At 33.9% G+C, this 23,660-nt stretch overlaps 4 protein-coding genes across 4 annotated transcripts; 1 reads left to right on the forward strand and 3 right to left on the reverse strand.

Moving 5' to 3' along the window:
- Window positions 1-529: 529 nt before the first annotated feature.
- On the reverse strand, window positions 530-1,840 carry LOC106667228 (serine--tRNA synthetase-like protein Slimp). Its single transcript, XM_014395054.1, has one exon. The coding sequence runs from the start codon at window positions 1,821-1,823 to the stop codon at window positions 555-557; it is 1,269 nt and encodes a 422-aa protein (XP_014250540.1). The 5' UTR covers window positions 1,824-1,840; the 3' UTR covers window positions 530-554.
- LOC106667229 (zinc finger protein 593 homolog) lies at window positions 1,553-5,016 on the reverse strand. Its single transcript, XM_014395055.2, has 3 exons — window positions 4,854-5,016; window positions 3,556-3,656; window positions 1,553-2,043 (listed from the first exon to the last, which is right to left on the reverse strand). The coding sequence occupies exons 1-3, from the start codon at window positions 4,944-4,946 to the stop codon at window positions 1,863-1,865; spliced, it is 375 nt and encodes a 124-aa protein (XP_014250541.1). The 5' UTR covers window positions 4,947-5,016; the 3' UTR covers window positions 1,553-1,862.
- Window positions 5,017-8,401: 3,385 nt separating this feature from the next.
- On the forward strand, window positions 8,402-10,721 carry LOC106667150 (NADH dehydrogenase [ubiquinone] iron-sulfur protein 4, mitochondrial-like). Its single transcript, XM_014394876.2, has 4 exons — window positions 8,402-8,527; window positions 9,907-10,057; window positions 10,156-10,331; window positions 10,394-10,721. The coding sequence occupies exons 1-4, from the start codon at window positions 8,463-8,465 to the stop codon at window positions 10,569-10,571; spliced, it is 570 nt and encodes a 189-aa protein (XP_014250362.1). The 5' UTR covers window positions 8,402-8,462; the 3' UTR covers window positions 10,572-10,721.
- A 2,530-nt stretch (window positions 10,722-13,251) lies between these two features.
- On the reverse strand, window positions 13,252-21,335 carry LOC106667232 (protein D3-like). The gene is made up of 5 exons (XM_014395058.2): window positions 21,018-21,335; window positions 20,823-20,946; window positions 17,908-18,045; window positions 17,696-17,771; window positions 13,252-13,510 (listed from the first exon to the last, which is right to left on the reverse strand). The coding sequence occupies exons 1-5, from the start codon at window positions 21,075-21,077 to the stop codon at window positions 13,366-13,368; spliced, it is 543 nt and encodes a 180-aa protein (XP_014250544.1). The 5' UTR covers window positions 21,078-21,335; the 3' UTR covers window positions 13,252-13,365.
- Window positions 21,336-23,660: the final 2,325 nt, after the last annotated feature.

The following is a 23,660-nucleotide window of genomic DNA, read 5'->3' on the forward strand; positions in this document are numbered from 1 at the left end:
GCGAGCCTGTGGAATGTAGCTCTTGTTTATGCCACAAAAGATTTTGAATCATTGGGTCTGTTGTTCCACAGTACCGTTTTTAGCTAACGCCCCCTGCCTGGTCTGAAACGACCTCATGACATGGGATCCACCTTAGCATTAGGATATTTGTCCCAGTTCTACTAGGGTATTCAGGCAGAAATAGACAAGTTTTGAGTTAATCTCATGGGGTTGAAGAGCCTTTAAATAATTATTTATATTATGTTCACACATTTACATTGCTAGCAATTCGGCTTGAATTTTCTGAATTCCTTTAATGTTTACTGGGCAAGTTGATATTGGTAGGATTTTTTTTAAAGGGGTTCGCGATAACAGAAGTCAAACCCTCAGGGTGTTTTTGGGAGAAAAAAAAGGGCTTGAATTGAGGGCCGCCAGACCGTTCCCTTACAGTGACAAACGCCATGCTGATGTTTTAACTATTCCAGCTACCTACTGATTGATGCCCCAATATTCAGGAACGAATGAAATCAGGAATGAAAATTAGACATTATTCGTGAATAAAAAAACAATTATATTTAACATCTTGTTATACATATTGGTAATTCACAATTTTGTGTGTGCTCAATAACACTTGCTATAAGAGGTGGAATTTCGACAATTGTGCCCGATATTAGATGGGTATAGTAAGTTGTATTGCCTTTACTATAATACATTTTCGATCTTTTGCTGAAATAATCATTGTAGAGCGATACATGACCGACACTTTTAAATTTCTTGTAATGTCCAGAGTAAACTTCAATATCAGCCCGGAGACTTTCCGACGGTGATAAATTTGATGCTGAGCAATATGAAATTCTAAATGGGACTTCTAAACTTTGATAAATTTCTGTTATGTAATTAATTAGATTTTCAAATTCTAAGTTTATCGTTTCGTTACAACCAATTATGAAGATTTGTACTGCACTTTTCTGATGGACTGTGTACAAGCCTTCGTTCTTACTTTTAGGACTGTATTTCCTTCCTTGACTTACAAGGCGTATTGGTAATTCTCCACTTATAACCGATCTGTAGAAGTAACTTAAAAACGGTATAAATGAAGCCGCACCGTGTAAATACAAAAAATCACTATCGGTCAATTTTCCCAATGAGATTATATTTTCACATGAAAGTTCTTTAATGATACTACGACAAGAATCTGGATTTGAAAACGGCGTGAATTTATTTTGAATCAGTCTGCTGGTGAAATAGTTCAGAATTGAAATTTCAAGCAAGCCGCCACCTTTCTTTAAAAAATATTGCATCGGCGATAAAAATTCCAAAATGTCTAACTGATGTCCGATATTTAAATGACTATCACTTTCTTTCTGTTCAAAAGGAGAAGAAAATAATTCAACTTCATTATCTAAAGTTTTATTGTCTATTAAATTTGGTAGTTTGAGTGAAAATGAAAATAATTGTGCTTCTATTTGTTCAATAATAGACTTTAGCATTTTATAATCTTTTCTCAAAATTTTTGCCGTGCTGTTCAAACTAGATTTTCTTTCCTCGCAATCTACCTCGTTCAATTGAATTATTTCTTCGCTAATTTTACCTCTTGCAATTTCAATTTTGGCCTTTTTCTCATTCAAATCTTGATACCTTTGAGTCAAAGCTTTCAAATTAGACAAATCGAGCGTTATATTCCTCCGTTTCATACTTTCGAGCATTTCGGGCGAATTGCATTGCGAATATTCATCTAATTTTAAAATAGGGTTCAAAGAGTAACAACGTTGTAAACTTTTAACAGGGAATCTCCGGACATGCATGAAATTTTGAGCAGTCGCTCTACAAATCAAAAGTAACATTTTAGGCGACAATTAGTTTTTTTTCTCTTAGTTATAATACTAATTGAGAGGAGTTTGCGTTTCTATTTTTCTCTTCTTAGCAGGCTGAAAGCTTCCATGTCCTGCTGCACGCTCGGATTCTTCAATAGTATAAGGTTCCAGTTCTAGAGCCTTTAATCTTCGTTTATGTACCTTGGTTTTGAAATGATCATCTAGTGCATGCTGATCAATAAAATATCGTCTGAAAAAAAATCACATTGAAGTTATTAGTTTTAAACTGATTACTAATTTATATAAGCTCAAATGTGCATATGCATGTACATACACATATGTACAGAATTGAGCCTATCATGTCTCATAACCACTGGCAATTCCAGCTTTTGTAACTTAAATAAATTATCGACAGGCCTCAATAATGGCAGACCTAGGTTTTATTAATCCAGCCGCTGAGCATGGATCCAGGGGCTACTAACAGCTAGGTCATTTCAGCCCCCAACGCAATCAGTTCCTAAATCCCAACCCATTCACACGCTCACTCTTCAATTATTTGCATAGCATTCGCTCAATAGGGTTGAGGTGTACTCGATATTCCTACCTTTTATACCTATTATATAAATAACCTAATGGAGGGTCGATGTGGTACCCACTGTTACACTACTCATTCTCGCTAATGCATACATTCACTCTCAACACACTAGTGTACACTACTCAGCACTTGCACAATAAAATGCAAGAATAAAAAAAAAGATTCATCACCTGCTGTGCTTAAGTATTCTCGTATTGGATGGCTTTATTATGTGCTCCCTATGGGGAGCCAAGAAATTGCACCCTTCAACATCCATCAGCCTATCTTTATGTGGACATGTGGGCTTTGCCTCAGAAGTGTGTCAACCCACAGGAATTACTTTACTTAGGGTGTCGCATAAAAACGTCAATACATCAGATCTTTCTACAAGCCAAATGGAACTAATAAAACCTTTATTGACCATAGTCTGATTTTCAATCATACTCGAGATATTTACTTTTTGCATTATTTCAACATTTCTCAGCTTTTTCCTGTTAAGCTCTCGTATCTCAAAAAATATTGATTCTACTGTAAATTTGATTACATCATTGGAAAGAGCATTAAAAATCGAACGAGATTATCTTTCTAATTGTAATCTTACGAAAAAAAATACAAAATCTGTTACAACATAAACTTTCATGATTGTTCGAAAGTTTTGTCTTAAGTTTAAGTAAGATTTTCCTTAGTTCTGTATATACTGACAGATATGGCAGAAAAGTTGCTCCTACTACTGAGCATTTAACATGTAGACTTCATTTCTGAAAGATTAAAAATCACCAGTGAAAAATTAACTGGTAAAAATTTGATAACTTGTGAAAGGTTGAACTAACATGAAAAGTGAAATATCTCAAATACAATTGAGAATCAGACTTCGGACAATCGGGGCTTTTTAATACAATTTGATGTTTAGGACAACCTCCTAAAGTATTGATGCCTGTTACAGGACACCCTGGATATACAGATAGTAGTTGGCAGGAACCCTGCCTCCAGTATATCAAATATAATTAGAAAAATGAAAATAAATAAGTCAGTTTTATACTATATGAAAATATGAAAAAAAACTAACATAAATTAAACAAAATCTAGTTATAACTTGATCAATAATTATATTTTGTCAAAACTGTTTTCTACATTCAATTAACATTTATTTGCTCTGGGATTTTGCACACAAATTTGGTTGATACTTACGCACAATGTAAACAGTAAAATTGAGCGTCACCAGCTTTATCGGGATCAACTTCTTGATTTAATAACTGGCTCGCTTTTTCTGCTTGTAAATCATCATTGATCTGTAATCAAAAAATAAACTATGAAACAATGGATAAAGTCAAAACTAGTAAAGAGAGATAATTAATTAATCATGACTATTACCAGACTAATATAACAATAATTTGAGATAAAATTTCTTATTTAGTTTTAAAATAAATTCTTTTAGTCTTTTAGTTTATAAAAATTACATGTCGAATTTCGATTGTGAGATTTCCTTGTTAATGTTTGCGGTAGTTGAAGCTTGGCCATTTCTGATCACTTTGGTTTGCCTATCTTAGCCATATAAGTTTGTCAGACAAATTTTGGTGTTTTGCCATCTTTAGTGGTCGGTTTAGCCAAAAGACCAAAACTGCGAGAAAAGGTATACCAAGTCGGAAATGACAAATACAAATTATGTTAAAAGTTAAAATATTTTGGTGCGTCAACAGAATTTATAGTTTGATGGTCTCTGACCATCCATATCTACCTATAGACTGCGGTTTTGCCAGTCAGTTTCAGTTTTCTTCTATCGTCAATCAAATTATCTCCTATTGTTACTATATGGTAAATATTACCACAATAAATCAAATTCAAGTCAAATATCATAGCAAGATGTTATTATGTTTAATGCAATGTTTAAATAAGTTGAACTGAGAAAAATGGACTGCTATTGAGTCCTCTTGAGTGTTACCTCTATGGGTAGCTTTGAATATTTTTTGCCACTTTATAACTTATTGCACAGCTGTTAATTGAAACATTTGGTTCACCTTGTGGTTACTGACAATACAAGAAAATCCAAAGGGCAAATTTTGAAAATGGGTGCCTCCTGGCCACAGGTGCGATGGCCCAAAACACGCCGGATTAGTCAAAACTACCTGAGGCTGATCCAGACTACCCCAGGCTGTTTGAAGCAAACTGGACCGAGAACGATGACGAGAGGTGTCACGTTTAAAAATCAAAGCATAAAACAATTCCGAAATGTTTTAAAAATGAAAATGGACTTTAAACAAATCTTCAATTTTTTCTCTCTTATGATGAGAATTAATGAAGCTTTTATTATATAAAGGAAATTTATAAAAATAATAGTGATTCTTCTCGTTTTCTATTTACCATTCTTCGGTTTGAAAGTAAATTAGTAAAGAGTTGAAGTTGTCAAGAGTTTGCAATTAATCACGTGGTTGTTGGAATTTCTGTCAAGGGTTAAATTTCCTCGAAATGCGAGCAGGCCGAATACTTACTTCGTCCAAGTCCTTTTTCCTTCTTTTCGTCCTCCACCTTTTTTTGAGAGGATCGCCGTAATGGATTTTCTTCCTTCTGTACGGACCAGGCATAATGAAGATAAACGAAAAAGGAAGGTTTCACGTTCACGGCTCACGTTCGTAGAACGTGCTTAACGAATCGAAGAACTAATCTGTCAACGGAACCATCGTTCAGGATCGCAGAACATGTCGGGGGGGTGAGGCAAAGTTTTGGAAAATTGCCGTTGTTCGCATCCCTCCTTTTCTTGAAAATTTTGATTTAGAAAACGGCAAAAAGACAGTATAAAAAATATATACATATAATAAAAAAATATACATATACTACTATATACGTATACTACTATTTTATTTTATTACTATATATATTATAGTAGTGTAGTATTTTTATAGTATGTATAATAAAAAATATACATATAATAAAATATATACATATAATATATAGAAATTTGTCATAGAGAAACAATTTAAAGATGTAACTGCTAGGGCTAATCTAGGAATTGCTATGGGATCTTTGCTAATAAAAATATTTACAATCAAATTTCATGCTATTTGAACCTAAACAGCTCAAAAATAAATAGAGATATTTGTAATTTATTCTTATTCTATTAATTTTAAATAAATTAACCAATATATTCTTATTAGTTGGATAAAACAGAATAGAAAGTACAAACTAAAAACAAAAAATTTGTTAATCCTCATTTTTAATAACGGATTTACTTAATAATAGTAAACATGAAGATTACTCGGTTTATAAAAAACTTTTCTCTTGTTTTCTCCATTTTAATCCAGTCGTATTCGTTTTAACCATGGAAAGACATAATCCTGAACCAGAAGTTCGCAATATTATTGTGAGAATGAGCCATCAAGGTCACCAGCAAGTGTAGATTGCAGAGGCAACTGGCAGAGCGTGGTCTTGGTTGCTTTAACCTGATTCTGAGAGACTGGAAGTGCCAATAGGAAGCCTGGTAGTGGATCTCAGCGCATTACTACAACATTGGACAGAAATATTGTCATTGCTGACAGACGGAAACCTTTCCACAGTGCCTGCCAAATCCTAAATGAAGTGTAAGATGTTTTAGCAAGGGCTTTTTCACCAAGGCCAGTTGGCTTCACATCGTACGCCCCTTTGAGACGACCTGTAGCAACAGCCTGCCACCAGCAACTTAGGAGAAAATGTTGTAACGAGTGCCTAGAGAAGATGCTGTTATGTACATGTTACATCCATGGAGTGAAATTCCTTATGAAATTAGTGATAGCCTTATTAACAGAATGCCTGACAGGTGCCCAGAGGTTTTAGCTAACAGGGAACACTACATGCAGTATTAATTGTATAAAAAAAATATTGTGCCCAATAAACAAAATTATGGAATTAAAACATTTTATTTTATTTTCCAAAATTCCTTAATTAAATTTTCCTTCAGTAAAAAACAATTTCTAATAAATTTTATTGCAATTTATAACAAAAATAAAATAAAAATGCTAGGGTCTGTAAATACTAAATTGGCAATATCCCTATTCATTTTTGAGCAGTTTATAATAGGTAGTTATATAGATTCGGGAAGCTTCAGGCAGACAGGGTTTTTGGGATGACTGTTAGATGTCACCCCCAAATTCAGATTTGACAAAAATTTCAAATTAAAATACTTGGTCGAGCTGACGGAGAAAGGGATGCTGAATGTCAACCATATCTGGTATAAAGTGTGCTCTAAAATCGCATATGAGGCAGGAATATTTATGGAAATAAACCAAGGACAATTCATACAAGCTTTGGGCGATATGCACTGTCTTTCAAGTAGAGACTGGCTATTAAACACTGTGCCAAGAAATTAAAAGGCTGTCATTAACAAAAAAAAGCCATCTACTTGCAGATCCAGGTGGCCCTGAGAAAAAAAATAAGACGCAGAAGATGCAGAAACAATGATTACACCTTTTAATGCTATGGTCTGTCCCGTTTTAGAATACTGTTCAGTTTGTTGATCACATCAGAAAATACTAAGTACAAACTTATTATGAAATCCACAAAAATGCAACCACTAAACATAAGACGACAAAATAATGACCTAATATTTTCTAAGAAACTCTTAAATAATATGAACGACTGTCCACAATTAATCAATTTGCAAAATTTCCACGTTCCACAGTGTAATACCAGTTAAAAAATATTATTTTCAAAATCTAATTATAATAAAAATTATTTAAAATTTATTCTGATCCCTCAACTCATCGAAAACGAGTTATAAACTTCCTATATTGTGAAACTTTACCTTTCGTTAAGTCGATTTAATCATTTAAAAAAAATCATAATGGCAATTGCATTTGATTTGTTTATATATTTCTGTTGTTTAATTAAATTTTTATCAATCAATTTCACTTCCCTTATTTTAGTTTATATATTCCTGTTGTTTGACTAAATTTTTATCATTCCTTCTCACTTCCTTTATATTTGTTTATATATTTATGTTATTTTCATTAAATTTTTATCATTATTTGTCACTTTCTTTATATTTGCTATATATTTTTGTTGTTTAATCAAATTTTTATCATTACTTGTTACTTCCTTTGTTGTTGTTTATATATTTCTATTGTTTAATTAAATTTTTATCATTCCTTCTGATTTCCTTTATATGTGTTTATATATTGATGTTGTTTTCATTAATTGTTTGTCATTCCTTGTCACTCCCTTTATATCTGTTTATATATTTCTATTGTTTAATTTTTTTATTAAATTTTTATCATTCCTTGCCACTTCTTTTATATTTTTATACACATGTGTATTATGACACAATAGTTATAATATTTTATTTGCGTTTGTTACGTTGAATAGGTACACATTTTTAATTATTGTTATATGTATATTATTATTTATTAATTAGTGGTCTAATTGACCAAATTACTGATTTCAATTAATTATTCTTTTTAAGTAATGTTGTGTGAAAGACCAGAAAAATAATTAAAACACACAGAGGGTCGGTGATCTAAATCTATCTAGTCCCATCTCAGAAAAAATCTCATAATCTCTATTAATTTATTTCAATTAATTTTCTTTTTATCTAAGGTCTTGGTTGAGATGAAAAAGTGATCCAAGTGGATCGAAGTCACGATCGCTCAAGTGGTTAGTGCAATGGCGTATTGAGCCGAAGGTCGTGGGTTCGAATCCCGCTCATGACACTAACTTTTTCATCTCAACCAAGACATTACATAAAAAGAATAATTAATTATTATTTATGTTTCAATTATTCATTATGACTTATGTATAGTTTAAACTCTTGTAGAACTTGTAACTGCGTATTATAATACCCATGTAAATTAATTAATTAATTAAACAAGTAGATTGATGAATATTTCATTGAAATATTGAATACTTATACTTATATATTTGTGTTTTTTTACTTATATGGTTCTGCAAATAAGATTTTTTTTAAATAAATAAATCAAAGTGCGTTTGAAAGAAGGCGGGGACGAAGTCGTTCATAGTTCTCAGACTTGTTCGTTCATCGTTCACTTTGACTCCATCTGTAAATCCATAACAGCTTATCAGTATTTTGCTACCTACCCATTTTCTGTATTGGGTTTTGGGACAGATTTAGAATGGCATCGCAAATTTTGCAAAAATCCGTTTTCGCTCTAAACGGAAATTTAATCAAATCCATCCGGTAAGTTAAAAAAAATTACTGTCGGTATGATTTTTCTATGACCTTTGCTATCAACCTTGTTTATATATTTGATTTTCATGCAAATATACTTCCTTGGCTCCTCTAGTTCAATTATAAAATTAATATATAAAATGTCTAGATTATATAATCTGCAAGGTATCAAAAAGTGACTACCTTCAATATTTTCATTTCATTATTAGGCAGGCTTTGTCCATAATGAAAAAATGGTATTTACTGTTTTAAAGAAATGTATACCAAAGAAGCACAAAAGAACAAACACTAAATCTGTGGATCGGCAGGGCATCAAGACCACTGTCGAATTTGGCTCTTGGGGGATTGAGACCAGCGAAGGTACATCCACTTCATGGTTGCTTCCATGCTGTAGCATTACATTTGAGACGGTGGCTCTGCTTACCTGGTCTGCACCTCTGAGGAGTAGGTATCTTTATCTCAACAGAGGACATGTTGCGCTGTTTCTTCTTCTTCTTCTGGGCAATATTGCTCCAGCTTGTTTCCGCTGCTCTGTATATACAGCATCATTTCAGCCATAATACCGTAGGTTTAGTAGCTCACTTATTAGTTTCTGCAATGACCTTTTAATGAACATTTTTGCCTCTATCCATCGCAACAATCCCATTGAACCAAGGAATTCTTAACCCATTGGTGTATATGTGTTTTGGACAATTTGGTATGGCGCTAAATGGTTCAGGGTCAATGGGTGTCCTCATCGAACTTTCCTTCACTCTCAACCTCATTGCCTTGTATGCCCTGATATGCAAACAAGGGCAATTTTGTTGTTTTCCCTAATGTCTGACCGGGCCATGATGCCATCTCAAACTACTCTGGACTTTACTTATGAAGTATATGCCTCTCAAAGCTTCAGTGTCCAGTATGCAGTCTACTATCATTAGTTCTAACTTGTACTAGGTTTAGCAGTTTTGTGGTTAGTTTCTATAATGGTAATTTATCGCTTCTGCCTTGTAATACATTTCCATTGAACCAATGATTCTTAACCCATTGATGGATATGCATTTTGGGCAATTTGGTATTGCTCATTGATAGAAAATTAATAAGCTGTAAGCTCAGCAGCTGCTTTAGCTAGCGAATAACGTTCACTTCGCTTTACTTCCCTATCCGATTTCTTACAACACTTTCTCTCTTCAGTAAGCCCTTAATGAATTTAGCTGAGGAATTTTTCTTCCAACTTACTATTGTATGATTTTTTTGCCATGTACGCTTCTTTTATGCTGGATCATTTATTTTTAAGTAAATTTCTTGGGTTATTGTTGTCTGATGTTTCTTTGTTTTTATTATTACTATTTGTTCAAATTTTATTTCTTATCCTTGAATTGTGTTCTACTGTGAATTATAATTTTCAGATCTCAAACGATCTACACCTGCTCAAAGGTGAACAATCGTAATGTTGATGATTTAAAAAAAGAGAGGGAACCTTCGAAATTGGATAACAGCCTTGCTCTATCGGCGAAAGCAGAGCCTCTCAAACCTGTCGAGATGATCACAGTTGAAAAGGCAAGGAAATCTACAAAATAAACACCAATAAAATTGGAGTCTTAGAAAATAAAAGATTTAATAGCAGGAGTTTAAATTTATTGTTTAAAATTTTTCAGGAAATTCTATCTCCAATTACTGGAGTTCCTGAGGAACACATAAAAGGAAGGAGAGTTAGAATTAGTTTAGCTTCCAAAAGCCCAATGCAATCTGGAACGGATAACACTCACAGTTGGGTCATGACATTTGACACAAGGGTGAGATGGGAGAACCCTTTAATGGGGTGGACGTCGACGTAAGTAAATTTCACGGTCGAACCTTAGTTTTTCAAGTCAATTCATGTCGATACGGTTTCAGAGGTGATCCGTTGTCTAACATGAGCCTCGAGTTTACCAGTAAAGAAGATGCTGTCAGTTTCTGCGACAAAAATGGATGGGAATGGTTCATCGAATCCGAGAAGCCGACGGCGTTCAAAGTGAAATCGTATGGTTACAATTTCTCTTGGGATAAAAGGACCAGAGTGTCCACAAAATAAATGCTATAGGAAGTTGTGTTTTAAAATGTTTGAACATATTGTATAGTTAGGAAAGAAACATATAAAAATGTTATTTAAATTCTTTGAAAACAATGAAGGATCCTGGAATATAATACAAAAACTGATAGAATAAAGAAATATACAAATGAATTAGTTTTTTTTTTTTATGTACCAGACTTGAACCTAGCATAAGTAGAAATTTGTCTAAAGCAACATAAAACGAATTAAACTGTTTGAAGACTTAAAATGTGTGAACATATTTTGTCTTCTTCAAAACTTGATCTGTGTTCATTTCCTTTGGTGTGGGTCACCCCTGTCCAACTTCGACACACCTCAGGCCCAATAGTGTACCATTATGACCTGCCAGGGTTTGCCACTGTTGGTTGGTATGCTCAACAGCCGGAAACATCGTGATGAGTGGTTAAAAAGCTTTACACTAGGTATATGCACTGGACCTCAAATCAGTTAGGGAAAGGGTGATGAGGATTCACGGGAGTTATTTGTCCCAAGAACCTTGAGCATCTTTTTAGAATGCTGTATGCATCCTTGTGCTCCTACTACTGAAAGAAAAGTTTCTGGTTTAGTTCAGTGAGGGCTTCCCTTAACACCTAATATTCCATGCCTTAAGGTCTACTACTCGATACAATGTGCCAAGGTCCAAGACAAATAAGAAATATATATATACATTATATATATATATATATATATAATATATATATATAATTTATTTATTTATTTATTACGCAGGGTGGGCGACCAAGACCCGAGGGGTTAAATGCCTGGGTAGACTCGTACCCATCCCTAAAAGGTCCCCCGGGACTTGGTCGGCTCACGTGTCCTGCATAAATCTCTTGAACTTGTTCACAAACCCCAAGATTTTGGACCATTTTATCTCGGGGAGTGATTTGGTGATGTCTGGACCTAGCATACCTATCACACTCTGTGAGGTAGTGCTTTGCCGTTTCTTCTTTTATTTCGCAAAAATGGCAAAAGGGATCTGGTAGAATACCCATTATGGAGAGGTGTCTTCTCAGTGGGCAGTGTCCTGTCAGCATACCGATCAGCCTCCTAATTCCTTTCCTTGGGATACAGGAATAGCCATTTCGATTCTGATGGTTTGATCACCTTAACGAACTCTTTCGATTACCTGTGTCCGGGGGATAGATTCCATTCCTTCAGGAATTGTTTCATACCCCAGTTTTTAATACTCTTTCGCTGTGCTCGTAGAGTGAGGTAATACCGGTTGTAGCCCGACAAACGCAGTATTAGAGCCTTCTTTGGCCAGGTTATTCACCTCTTCATTGCTATGGTGTCCTTTATATGCTGGTATCCAAATAAGGGTTACCTTGTTCTCAAACCTGGAAGAGATCCTATTGATAAGATCTACAATTTCCTCCACTGGTCTTGAGGTTGACAAATCTTTTTGTAACGACCTAAGACTAGCCTGACTGTCAGAAAAAATTCTAATATCTTTTCCCTTAATTTTATTTTCCATAAGTGTTCTACAACACATATTAATGGCCCAGATTTCCGCCTGAAAAATGGAGGTGTTATTGCGAATAGGGGAGGAGATGCTGATGATGATCCTAATTTAGGTATGTAGATTCCTGCACCACTCCCTTTACCTTTGATAAGTGAACCATCTGTATAGCAGTCTAAGTCGATGGTCATCATCCACACTAAAATTATATTCACAAGAGGTGACTACCTGAAAGTACTTTTTCCCCGAAGGGGTTTTTAATCTTTTCATCACTAACGCTTAATAATTGGCTATTAACCTTACTCAATAGTTGTGAGATTTTCAAGTGACCATGTTATTTCACTTATGATTCCAGCTGCCTTCGCTAATTAATCTGTAGCAGCTGATTAGTGCTCTGAACTTAACCTAAATGTGAAGAAGTGTGGTATTGGCTATGATTTCAAGGGCTAGGGTGGGTGTAGTTGAAAATGCTCCTGTCATCATCAAACAACGTAGTATTAGAATAACCTTAATTTGTTACTGTTCCCTTTATTTTCTACACCTTTCCATCGAACTAAAGCTGCAAAAAATAATCTAGGTAGAATAATTGCAGTATATAGCCATTTAGCTACCCATGGTTTGATACCCCATGTTTTACCGACAATTCTCCTACATTGTACCATTGAATATTGTGCCTTTCCTGTATATGTTATTAATATGACCTTTCCAATCAAGTTTCCTGTCAAGCGTCACACCACGGAATTTGAAAGAATTCACTAACTTTAAGTGCATGGGAAAGCATCTCCATACCACATGGTGTGGGATGCTGGAGTGTTCTCTTAACCGTACTGCTGTAAGTTGTGCCAGCTTATAAGCAGTAGCCTACTTGGAACTCTTTAGTAATACCCTAAGTAGTATAAGTGCTCTATTGAACTTTAATAAAAAGTATGATTTATGATTATCTGGGCATTAAATAATCCTTAGACCATCCTAAATGGCCAGAGATAGGGCTTATATTAAAATAAATACATAAAACTGATTATGCAGATGCACACAATTCTTTATTAGAACTAATAGATTTTCATTTTAACTACAATTTTATTTACACCACCATATATTATTCAAATTATATACCATATTTATTCAATTTAAAAAAAGTTTAAAGAGCAAAAATTGAATAAACAATAAAGTGCAATAATCAAAATAAATCTAGGATGTTTGTTGTTTTATCCATGTTTAATTTAGGAATTGTCATGGCTTGTTGTTTTCTATTTTCAATTTTTTTCTGTCTTTTATTGATTTTTCGTTTATTTCAATTTATTTTATTTTTTAAATTTAAGCTTTCCCACTTATTTGTTTGTACAAAATTGGACAATAGTCATCCCATTGAGCTTGGTAGAGGTTGCCAGCTACCGGATTGCCGAGGTTGTATTTCTTGGCGAGTTTACTGATTGAAAACAATCCTCTGTTGTCTCCGGACCTGAAACAGGGAAAATTTTGTCTTGCGTTAATTTTGAATTGGACGTTCACGCTTTACACACATACAATAAGAGAAGACTACTTGTAATGAAATGGGATTAGAAATAATAAATGGTGGAGTGAGTGTGTTGTACAATCTTTTTAAAAAGAGTTCCTACTCACAGTTGTTTTCAACAAACGGATTTCGAGCCGTTCATCATCAGGTTGTGGAGCTTCTTCAACCTGATGATGAGCTGTAGGCTCGAAATCCAGATCGTTGAAAACAACTTACTGTGAGTAGGAACTATCTTTTTTAAAAAGATTGAAATGGGATTTATTCTGATTTTTTACTCCTAATCATAATTAATCAAGAAAGTTTCTACTTTTAAATACATTTTGTAAAATTTTGATATATTTCTATTAAATTTAAATAAAATTAAACAACTCTCTACAAATATACTTTGATTTACGCTGAAAACAAGAAAAGAAAAGGCTAGAGAAAAAGATAGATTATACTTCAACTATGAAAAACATGAAAATAACGGGTTCGCAACAGCAGAGGTCATAGCAATCCTTGAGGTGTCAGAGAAAGAAATACAAAAACACGCTACTAGCCCAGTTACACCCTTCTTATAGAAGTTCGGGTCCTGGGAATTAAAAAATAAATTTAAAATGTCAAGCTGTTGGCGATTATCGAACTCCATTGCTAAGATTATCACTCCTATGTTGTACAGGCTGTGTGGATCACGCGTTGTCCTTGTGATTTGTTCACGGGAGCAGGTTGTTTCTGAGCCAGGTCAAGAGACTCATTGCAGTTGGCTTGAATAGATTTCTCCGAAGATGATCTGGCCATGGTTGATAGTACACAAGACCCGTTATGCTCCACCAAACCGAAGATCACAATTGGTATTTGGTGTCAGTGTACAACCTTCTGTACAATATAATTTTTTTTTGTGCTGTGAAAGCAGTGAAAGGCAAATGTTTGGAAATTGAAGCTTGTAACTGCTGGTCAATTTATAAGGAACATTTTGCTCAGCTTCCAAAAATTCCACATCAAACATTCGATCCATCCTAACCCTACTTCCCAATCCTTCTAGTATCCAACATCCAAGTACCCTTTGAGCTTATCAAAGACTGGTGTAGTGGAGATGACTAAGAACGAAGTGTATAAGGAAAAATTTACCCAATGTACATTCACATTACAGAAACTTGCTCTCCAAAATAATCAACAATACGGAGATACCGACTTTCGCTCAAGTGAGATACTTAGGACTACACCCAGACAGTAGAAATGGACAAGTACTAAGATTTTTATGATAGAAATCTGTTTTGACTGCCAAAACTCAACTAATTCTTTCACAAGACATTACTGCTGGGACATATCTGGTGAAATTGTGACTGACAAACCAACCAATATCACGTCATTATCGACAACGCCTACTGGTCATTACTGTAAAGGATCCAGTTTTCATTGCATGTGACAATCCGGTCAAAAAAGTTACTACTTTAGGCCGTAAAAGCAATGAAAGGCAAATGCTTAGATGCTGAACTAAAGCTTGTTACCGTCAACCAATTTATAAAGAACCTTACTCAGTTTCTGAAATCAATGTGTGAGGAAGCTCCTGACATGTTTGACTCGACTCAAGCTCATCTTCAATCTCCTTAATCCCAGAAGTAAACTTTTTGAACCATTTTTGGATGGTGCACACTTGTTTAATCACCAAATTTAGGGCAAATTTATGAGCTGCCTCAGCCACATATACATAATTATTCACTACTAATTATTTTACTCCCTTATTTTTCAAATTGACAGTTTACATCCTAATGATCACAATAGGACTCAAACAGTTTTGTTTCTTTAATCTATCTAGCTACATCATCTATCGAAATAAAAATATAATCTGTTTACATTAATATTTTGATGATCATACCAACAACTCGATTTCCATATTCAAGAAAAGGCAGATCATCTACAAAAATGGCAAATAATAAGGGACTCAGTTGGCAGTCTTGTCTGGCCCCTTAAACAATTTACCAACTGAGATGTAAAACATTTCTTCTACTAAATTCACTAATTTCGTGGTCCACTTGACCAATTAATATATTATAATTAATTAAGGTTTTTAGTTGAGATAAAAAAGTCAATGGCAAGAGCGGGATTCGAACCCACGATCTTCGGCTTGATACGCCACTGCTCTACCACTTGAGCTATCATGACCTCAATCCACTCGGACACCAACTTCCCAACCACGGCTTCCATCAAGCCGAAGATCGTGGGCTTGAATCCCACTCGTGCCATTGACTTTTTTATCTCAACCAAAAACCTTAATTAATTATAATTTCTTCTACTTTTTTTTTTTTTTTTTTTAAATAGAGAGTACTAGTTGTAGTTTAGTTGTTAACGAGCATTTTTTGGCCTGCCTATCCTTCAGGTTCAGTCTATGACATATGTTTCGGTATTTCTCTATTTTGAGCATGTGTGGGTCTGTGAAATTTCTGTTTTCCCAGGTCCGTTTATGAGTTCGTGAAATGTGGAAGCAGTGTCTGTCTCGCCCCCAAGAAAATCTTTGTGATCTTCAGTTCTTTTCCCTTTTAATTTTTTGATGAGCAAGTTGTGTTCAGCTACCTAAGTTGTGAAGATGTTCATTACTTAATTGAGTTAAAATAGAAAATAACTATTAACTTTAAAACTAAAAAATTTGTTTTTGACACGTCAGAGCTAATAAAGTGAATAGATTTTTTATATAAAAAAAGGCAAGTTAACAAAAAAATGTCACTACTCCTTTTTTATTTTAGTGTTTATGAATTATTATGAAGTGCTTTTAACTTGAGTAAGACGTAGATACTAACACAGTTTTCACACTAGGTAGACAGATTACTATCAAAATTTGTAACAGGCAACACCAAAAAATCTTGCAATATTATGATTTTGTTGGATCACCAGCACCAAAGAGCACCAGTCATCAGGAATTCCTGTGATTGAAAAGATGGAACTACGAGCACGCTAAGTTCATTTATCATGAATAGAAAAACGGATATGATACCATCTTATTTTTCATGCAATTAATTAAATGAAAGAGAAATGGTAAAAAGTAATTCCTATCAGATAAGAGGGTTTAATGTCCAACTACCGTTGGGTGTTGTCGACTAGGGGTCTGAACCACTTTACAATACTTCTTTCATACTATTTTCAATTAAAAAACCAAGAGCTGTGCCGGAATTCGAATCCAGGACTGCTAGCATGGCAAATATGAGTCAGACACTCTAACCACTCAACTAATGTGGTCCCTGAAAGAGAAATTGTTTTTATCGGCAAAATTTTTATGTTTATTATTATTTTTAAGTTGATTTATACAACTAAATGGTTGAATTCAACTAGTTAGGGATGGTGCGTGTTCCTAAGATGTTGGGCTAGTGGAGAACGGCTTGAATCCCATACCACGATTCTTTTAAGGTCAAATAGAAAATTTCCTGTGGTTTTACTATTAAACTCTTGGTTTTTATTAAACGGTATGATTTTCTTTATAACATTTTTTTTGGTTTCTAAATAATTTTGGTGAAGGGTAATTTTAGGATATTTTATAAATTTTATGGGTTCTGGGTTTGGAGCTAACATAATTAATAAATAGTTACAAATAAATTTTTCGGGATTGAATTATCCTTCTTTTATTTATTTGGGTTTCCCTAGGATATTTTTGATTTTGTTATTATTTATATTAAATTTTAGTTCTTTTTAATTTGGGGATCCATGCAAAATTCCTTTCCCCCTTTTTTATGTAAAATTGGATGATCATGTAAAACAAAAAAATCTCCAGGTAGACTCTCTTCTAATAACTGTGAGATTAAGCAAGCACTAAATCCACTAATATTATCCAAGTAATAACTTTTTAATAAGTAGTAATAAGTTTTTTAAGTTCTTTTCAATTTTGGGTAGTTTATATTCAACTATCATTTAATATATTTAAATAAAACAATATGTCATTGCAATATTATAAGTAGCGTTACAATAGCCCCTACATCCAAGAGTACTTAAATAATTTATGATTAAGAATTAAAAAGTAAAAACATTTGTATAAATAAACAAGACATGTTATCCCTTATTAATCTGAAAAATAATATTTATTTTAAAAAGAAATTTACAAATTAAAAATTATCAATATTAAAAAGCATAAAATGAGGTTTGATTGAGATAAAACAGGACACTTACGTGTTTGGCAATCTGGGTTCATCAAAGTCGACCTTTCCGGGCTGCTTGTAAACAAGGAACACATATCGGTGAAGACCTATAAATATATTTACAAAAATACGTTTTAAGGTTGAGACAAAGAAAAAGCATACAGTGATTTCAAATGGTGTCAATATAATATAGTAATATATAATTTTTGTTTATTTAAATATTGAGACTATTTAGTGTTATACCTGTTCCATTAGGAGGACCTGATCCAATATAGGCACTGATTACTTCTCCTTTTGATACATCATTGCCGGGAATGTTACCAACAAGCCAATGGTGCCATTCACGGAACTTTGGTTCCGCTCGGGAAGGTGCATCAGGGTCTGTAAAATTTATGGAACTAATACAAAATATCCTTTCTATTTGTCAAAATAAAATCAAATAATTAAAAAAATGTGCTTTCTTACATTTAACATAATGATTGTTATAATTTGTTGTTGTATAATTGTTATTAATGGTATAAAATTCAGCCTTAGATTTTACACATTGCTGAATAATTGTTGGCAAGAAATGACTGATCAAGGCCTTAAAAAAGAACCGATTTGCTTTACAGACTGCACTATATTTATTAACAACAGATTATTTATTTGCATCTTTATTGTTGTTTTATGAACAATGTATTTGTTGGAAAGAAATGATTAATCAAGAGCTTACTGAAGGTTCTTTAAAAAAGAACTGGTTCACTTTACAGACTGTACTACACTTATTGGTGAAAAATTATTTATTTATGAGTTTGCTTAAAGTTGTTTTACGAATGGTGAATTTTGTTGGCAACAAATGATTGATCAAGTGCTTACTGATGGTTCTTAAAAAAAAAGAAAGGAAGAAAAAAAGTTGATTTTAAAGCTTGCTGATAGTCCTTTTGTCAATACTGATTCATTTGATTAAAAATCGACATTTGTAAATTGAGAAATTATTGAGTTTCAAATTTACTGATTCTTCAACATGGTATCGTTCATTTAAAGACTGACCATGTACGAAAATTACATAAGTATAATTATCATAAAAATTTATTTATTGTGAAATTGTAATGTTTCTGAACAATAGTTTGCAAATTATTAGACTTTTGCATGCAGTTTGATTATTCCATATCTTCCAGCCTGTCTATTCCTGCTAGCAGTTGAATTGATTATTACTACAACAAAAAAATAACATAATTGAATACAAACTCTCCCTCTCATTTGACTTTCACCAATGTAGAAAAGAGATTATTAATAAAATAAATTAAAAAAAAACCAGCAGCTACAAATACTACATAATGGTGAGACATGGTATAAAAAATGTTAGGAAAATCAAGGATTATCAACGTGTGAACAAATGTGATATTAATTTACATTGTCATTGCTGTAGTTAGTTAAATTACCTCTTCCAATTAAATCAACATTAAACTGACATTAGCGGCAAGGTTTATTAGAGAAAGTTTGTTTTTCTAAGGTAATCACAAGAAAAAAACAAATTGTGACTAAATGGTCAACTATTAAATGTTTGTTAACAAAGAAAAATATATTTTATGGTTTATTCATTCTTTGAGTCCTGTAATGCAGATATTAATAAGCACAGATTAAAAAATACCAGATAAATTTAGTTACCTTGTGATTGTTCCTTTGCAAACTTAGTAGCATAGCTGCTGGTATCCCTCAAGAAGGATCTGTGGACCTATCCTGTTCTCAGTATATTTTAACATAATAGTTGATAGATAAATTTTTTATACTATATAGAATAAGAATCAGAAAAAGTATACTTAGGATACACGCTTTGTCCTTGATCATCAGCAGATTTGTTGATTAGATATAAACTTATAATTAACTTGAAAGGAAACAACTGAATGTCTTTTAACATAGCAATTTAGTGAGAGCTCAAACAAACAAATCATTGATCATTTTATCTTCTATAAATAAATAAATTTGATATTTTTACCAACTTTCAGTTAATGTAAAAAAATAAAAATACATATACCTTAATAAATTCAAGGGGAGTTGAAAAAGAAAAAAAAAGAACTCTTATATGGTCAGTATGTAATAATCTTTCGTCAATAAATATAGTAAGTCGGTAAAGTGAACTGGTACATTTGTCGAAGAGTCCATCAGCAAGCCCTTGATAAATTATGTCTTGCTAACAAAATTCCCTGTTCATAAAGCAACAATAAGGAAATACATAATTAAATAATCTGCTAGCGATATAGTGCAGTCCGTAAAGTGAACCGGTTCTTTTCTCAAGGAGCCATCAGTAAGTCCTTGATGAATTATTTCTTGCCAACAAAATTTACTGTTCATAAAGCATCAATAACAAAATACATAACTAAATAATCTGCTATCGACATAGTGTAGTCCATAAAGTGAACCGGTTCTTTTCTCAGAGCCATCATTAAGCCCTTGATCAATAATTTTTTGCAAATAAAATTCACTGTGCAACAACAGAGAAATACATAATTAAATAATCTGTTACTGATATAGTGTAGTCTGTAAACTGAACCGGTTCTTTTCTCAAACAGCCATCAATAAGCTCATGATCAATTATTTCTTGCCAACAAAATTCACTGTTCATAACGCAACAATAAGAAAATACATAAATAATCTGCTATCGATATAATGTAGTCTGTAAAGTGAACCGGTTCTTTTCTCAAAGAGCCATCAGTAAGCCCTTGATCAACAATTTTTTGCAAACAAAATTCACTGTTCATAAGGCAACAACAGAGACATACATAATTAAATAATCTGCTACTGATATAGTGCAGTCTGTAAAGTGAACCGGTTCTTTCCTCAAAGAGCCATCTGTAAGCCCTTGATCAATAAATTTTTGCAAACAAAATTCACTGTTCATAAAGCAACATGGAAACACGTAATTAAATAATCTGCTACTTAAATAGTGCAGTTCGTGTAAGGTGAACCGGTTCTTTTCTGAAAGACAAATGAATCGGTTTTTTTTTACATCGGCAAGCTCTTGATTAATCATTTTATGAATTTAAAAGTATCTTATTTTAAAGGTTTTGTAAAATAGGATAGACCATTCTGTCACAAAGGACATAAAGTATGTGGTTTGCGGTGTATAAAACGCAAAAGATGATTTTTCCCTTTTTATTTTGTAGAAAAATAAAATGTACCTGTCAGGCAAAGTGTGTACAAAGAATCGGGATCCGCTTCCCATTCGACTTTCGGTTGATCTTTAACTTGGGTTGGAGTTAACTCGTTTCCAAAATCGACGACCAAGCCGCCTGGATACTCGACCTGATCCGAGGCGTAAAAGACAATATTTTACAATGTAAAATGAAATAAATATAATAATAAAACTGGCTCACTTTTAAAACGCCTTTCGGTGCGACTGGAACGACATCCGGCACGACCAAATGTTTGTCCATGATTCTAAGAGATGAGTGCTGTTCGCTTAGAACGAGACGACAGAATACGAATTCAGGTTAGCTCTGTGGAGGGTTCGACTTTAAACGACGTTCCCCACCTTTTCCAACGCAGACGGCAATCAAACAGCTATTATCAACGACAAAAGAATCGAACAATCCCCGGAGTCAAAAGATACAAAAAAAAAATGAGCCGGTGCCAGTTCACTAAAGGAGGGTTGAACAACGTTCAGGAACAACTCGAACGAACGATTCTTTCGATCTTACCAATCCGCCATCAATGATCTTTGAATAGAATCTTTCTAGCACTAGTAGAGCATAAGAAACAGTCTTATCGATTTAAACTGTTTCACCTTTAAGCGTACCATCATTATGCACGAAGGAAACGTCGGTGAGTCGAAAAGAACCAGCTCATAATGAAGAATAGTGTACCAGTTCATAGCTAGTCAAAAGAATCGATCATTAAAGGAAACATCAGCAAGCTCGTAATGGAGAAGTTCTGACCGAAGAAACTCCAGCGGGCCGTGTTGAATCAACCATTTGTCTCCAATAAATATTCGGCTGTCTGTAAAGTGAGCCAGTACTTGCTGAAGATTCATCAGCGAACTATTTCATCAATCATTTGTCGCCAATAAATATTCGGCTGTCCGTAACGTGAACCAGTTCTTGCTGAAGATCGAACAGCGAGCTATTTCATCAATCATTTGTCCCCAATAAATATTCGGCTGCCTATAAAGTGATCCTGTTCTTGCTGAAGATTCGTCATTGAGCTATTTCATCAATCATTTGTTGCCAATAATTATACATTATTTTAAATAAGGTGAATTGAAATGCCATCCCTATCCACGAGTATCATTATCAATATCATATAATCAATATGTGAGCCGCTTCTCGCAAAAGAGTCTTCGGCGAGTTGTTACATCCATAATTTCATACCAACAAAATGTTTATTCATTGTTCTTCAAATTTATATAAACCGGTATTCCATGAGTGCGATGAGCGAGCACTTATAACTAATAATTTGTCGCCAGTAAATATTCGGCTGTCTGTAAAGTGTCTATTTTTGTTCAACGGTCATAAGCGAGTTTACAAAAGAACGATATAATAAATAAACTTTTTAATTAATAATTTTTCGCCAGAAAATATACCGCAATATGTAAAGTGAGTAAGTTCTTGTTGAAGATTGATCGATTAATAAGTTCTTCAATTAATCATCAAGCCACTATAAGATTGATAAATTCCATGACAGAACAGACCAACATACAGATTTATTATCTGGCAGACCCCAATCTCACTTAATGTACTGTACAATCTCAATTCAACGGCATATGTCAATATTTTAAACATAAACGCGTATTATTTAATGCTACATATAACGACCGACTAATTACAGCCACGTTCAATATGCTTTGAGATTTTAACGACTGGGCCTAGCATGGCGGGGGGAGGAGAAATAGAAACGCGTCTGACAACAGACCAACAGCGAGGACCGACGGACCGGAGATGATTATTTTCGATCAAACCGCTGTCAAAAGTCAATTTATTCATAGTGGTCGCATGATATGGAAGTCTGTAAGCTCGCGAAGAAACGGTTGACATCTTATAAGTACGGTCAAATGGAATGAAAACCTATCTGTTCAATGTATCATTTTGTATTTCATTAAAGACTGTTAAGTTTTATTTCTTTTGCTTACAGGAAAGCATCTAGGATTATGTTTAAGAATAGATTGTGAAATTCAATCTACACTGATAGACAAAATAAACGCAACACCCTTAAATTTTAATGTATTTAGGCTTATTCGTATTTTGAATACCGAAAATAGGTTTGGTTTTAAAAATAAAACATTTACAAAGAAAATTTTTATTACCTAATCTAAAAGAGAGAAAAAAATTGAGTAAAAAACAAAAATCCGAAAATTCGACAGCAAATAAATATATTAAAAAAATCCAAAATTTTATCCCCTTTAGTACCTACACCTATGTCTGGCATGATTCACGTCCATTAAACTCCTTTCCATTCCTTGGAGGAGTCCTGAGGAATTCTTTCCCATTTATCAAGAACAGCCGTTTCCAGCTCTTCTAGGGTGTTAGGACCTTTGTTTCCCCGTCGTATTCGTCGCTTAAGTCCGTCCCAAATGTGTTCGATTGGGTTCAAATCTTGACTCCTAGCTGGCTGCACCAAGCACTCAATTCCAACCTTATTCAGATAGTCTTCTGCAATATGTGCTCTATGAGACCTGGGATTATCCTGCATTAGTAAGAACTTCCACCGATATGGGGGGGGGGGCAAATGGCACTACATGTTCTTCGTTTATGTCTTGCAAGTGCAACTATGAAGTTAGAGATCTACCTAGCACAACAACCAATTCGGTGCGGGCGTCCAAGGAAATGCTACCCCAATACATTAATGACCCATCATAGAATGCCACCTGAGGAACTATACAGCATAGTGCGTACCTTTCTCCTGCGTGCCTCCAATGAAATTACGTCCATCTGAAGAATTAGGTATCTCATCTGTAAAGAGAACTGGTTCCTAATCTTCCAATGTCCAATTCACATGTTCCCGTTCTAATTGAAGCTTGGCCA

This window comes from Cimex lectularius, unplaced genomic scaffold (genome assembly GCF_000648675.2).
Source record: "Cimex lectularius strain Harlan isolate CLEC.00 unplaced genomic scaffold, Clec_2.1 scaffold207, whole genome shotgun sequence".
Lineage (NCBI taxonomy): Eukaryota > Metazoa > Arthropoda > Insecta > Hemiptera > Cimicidae > Cimex > Cimex lectularius.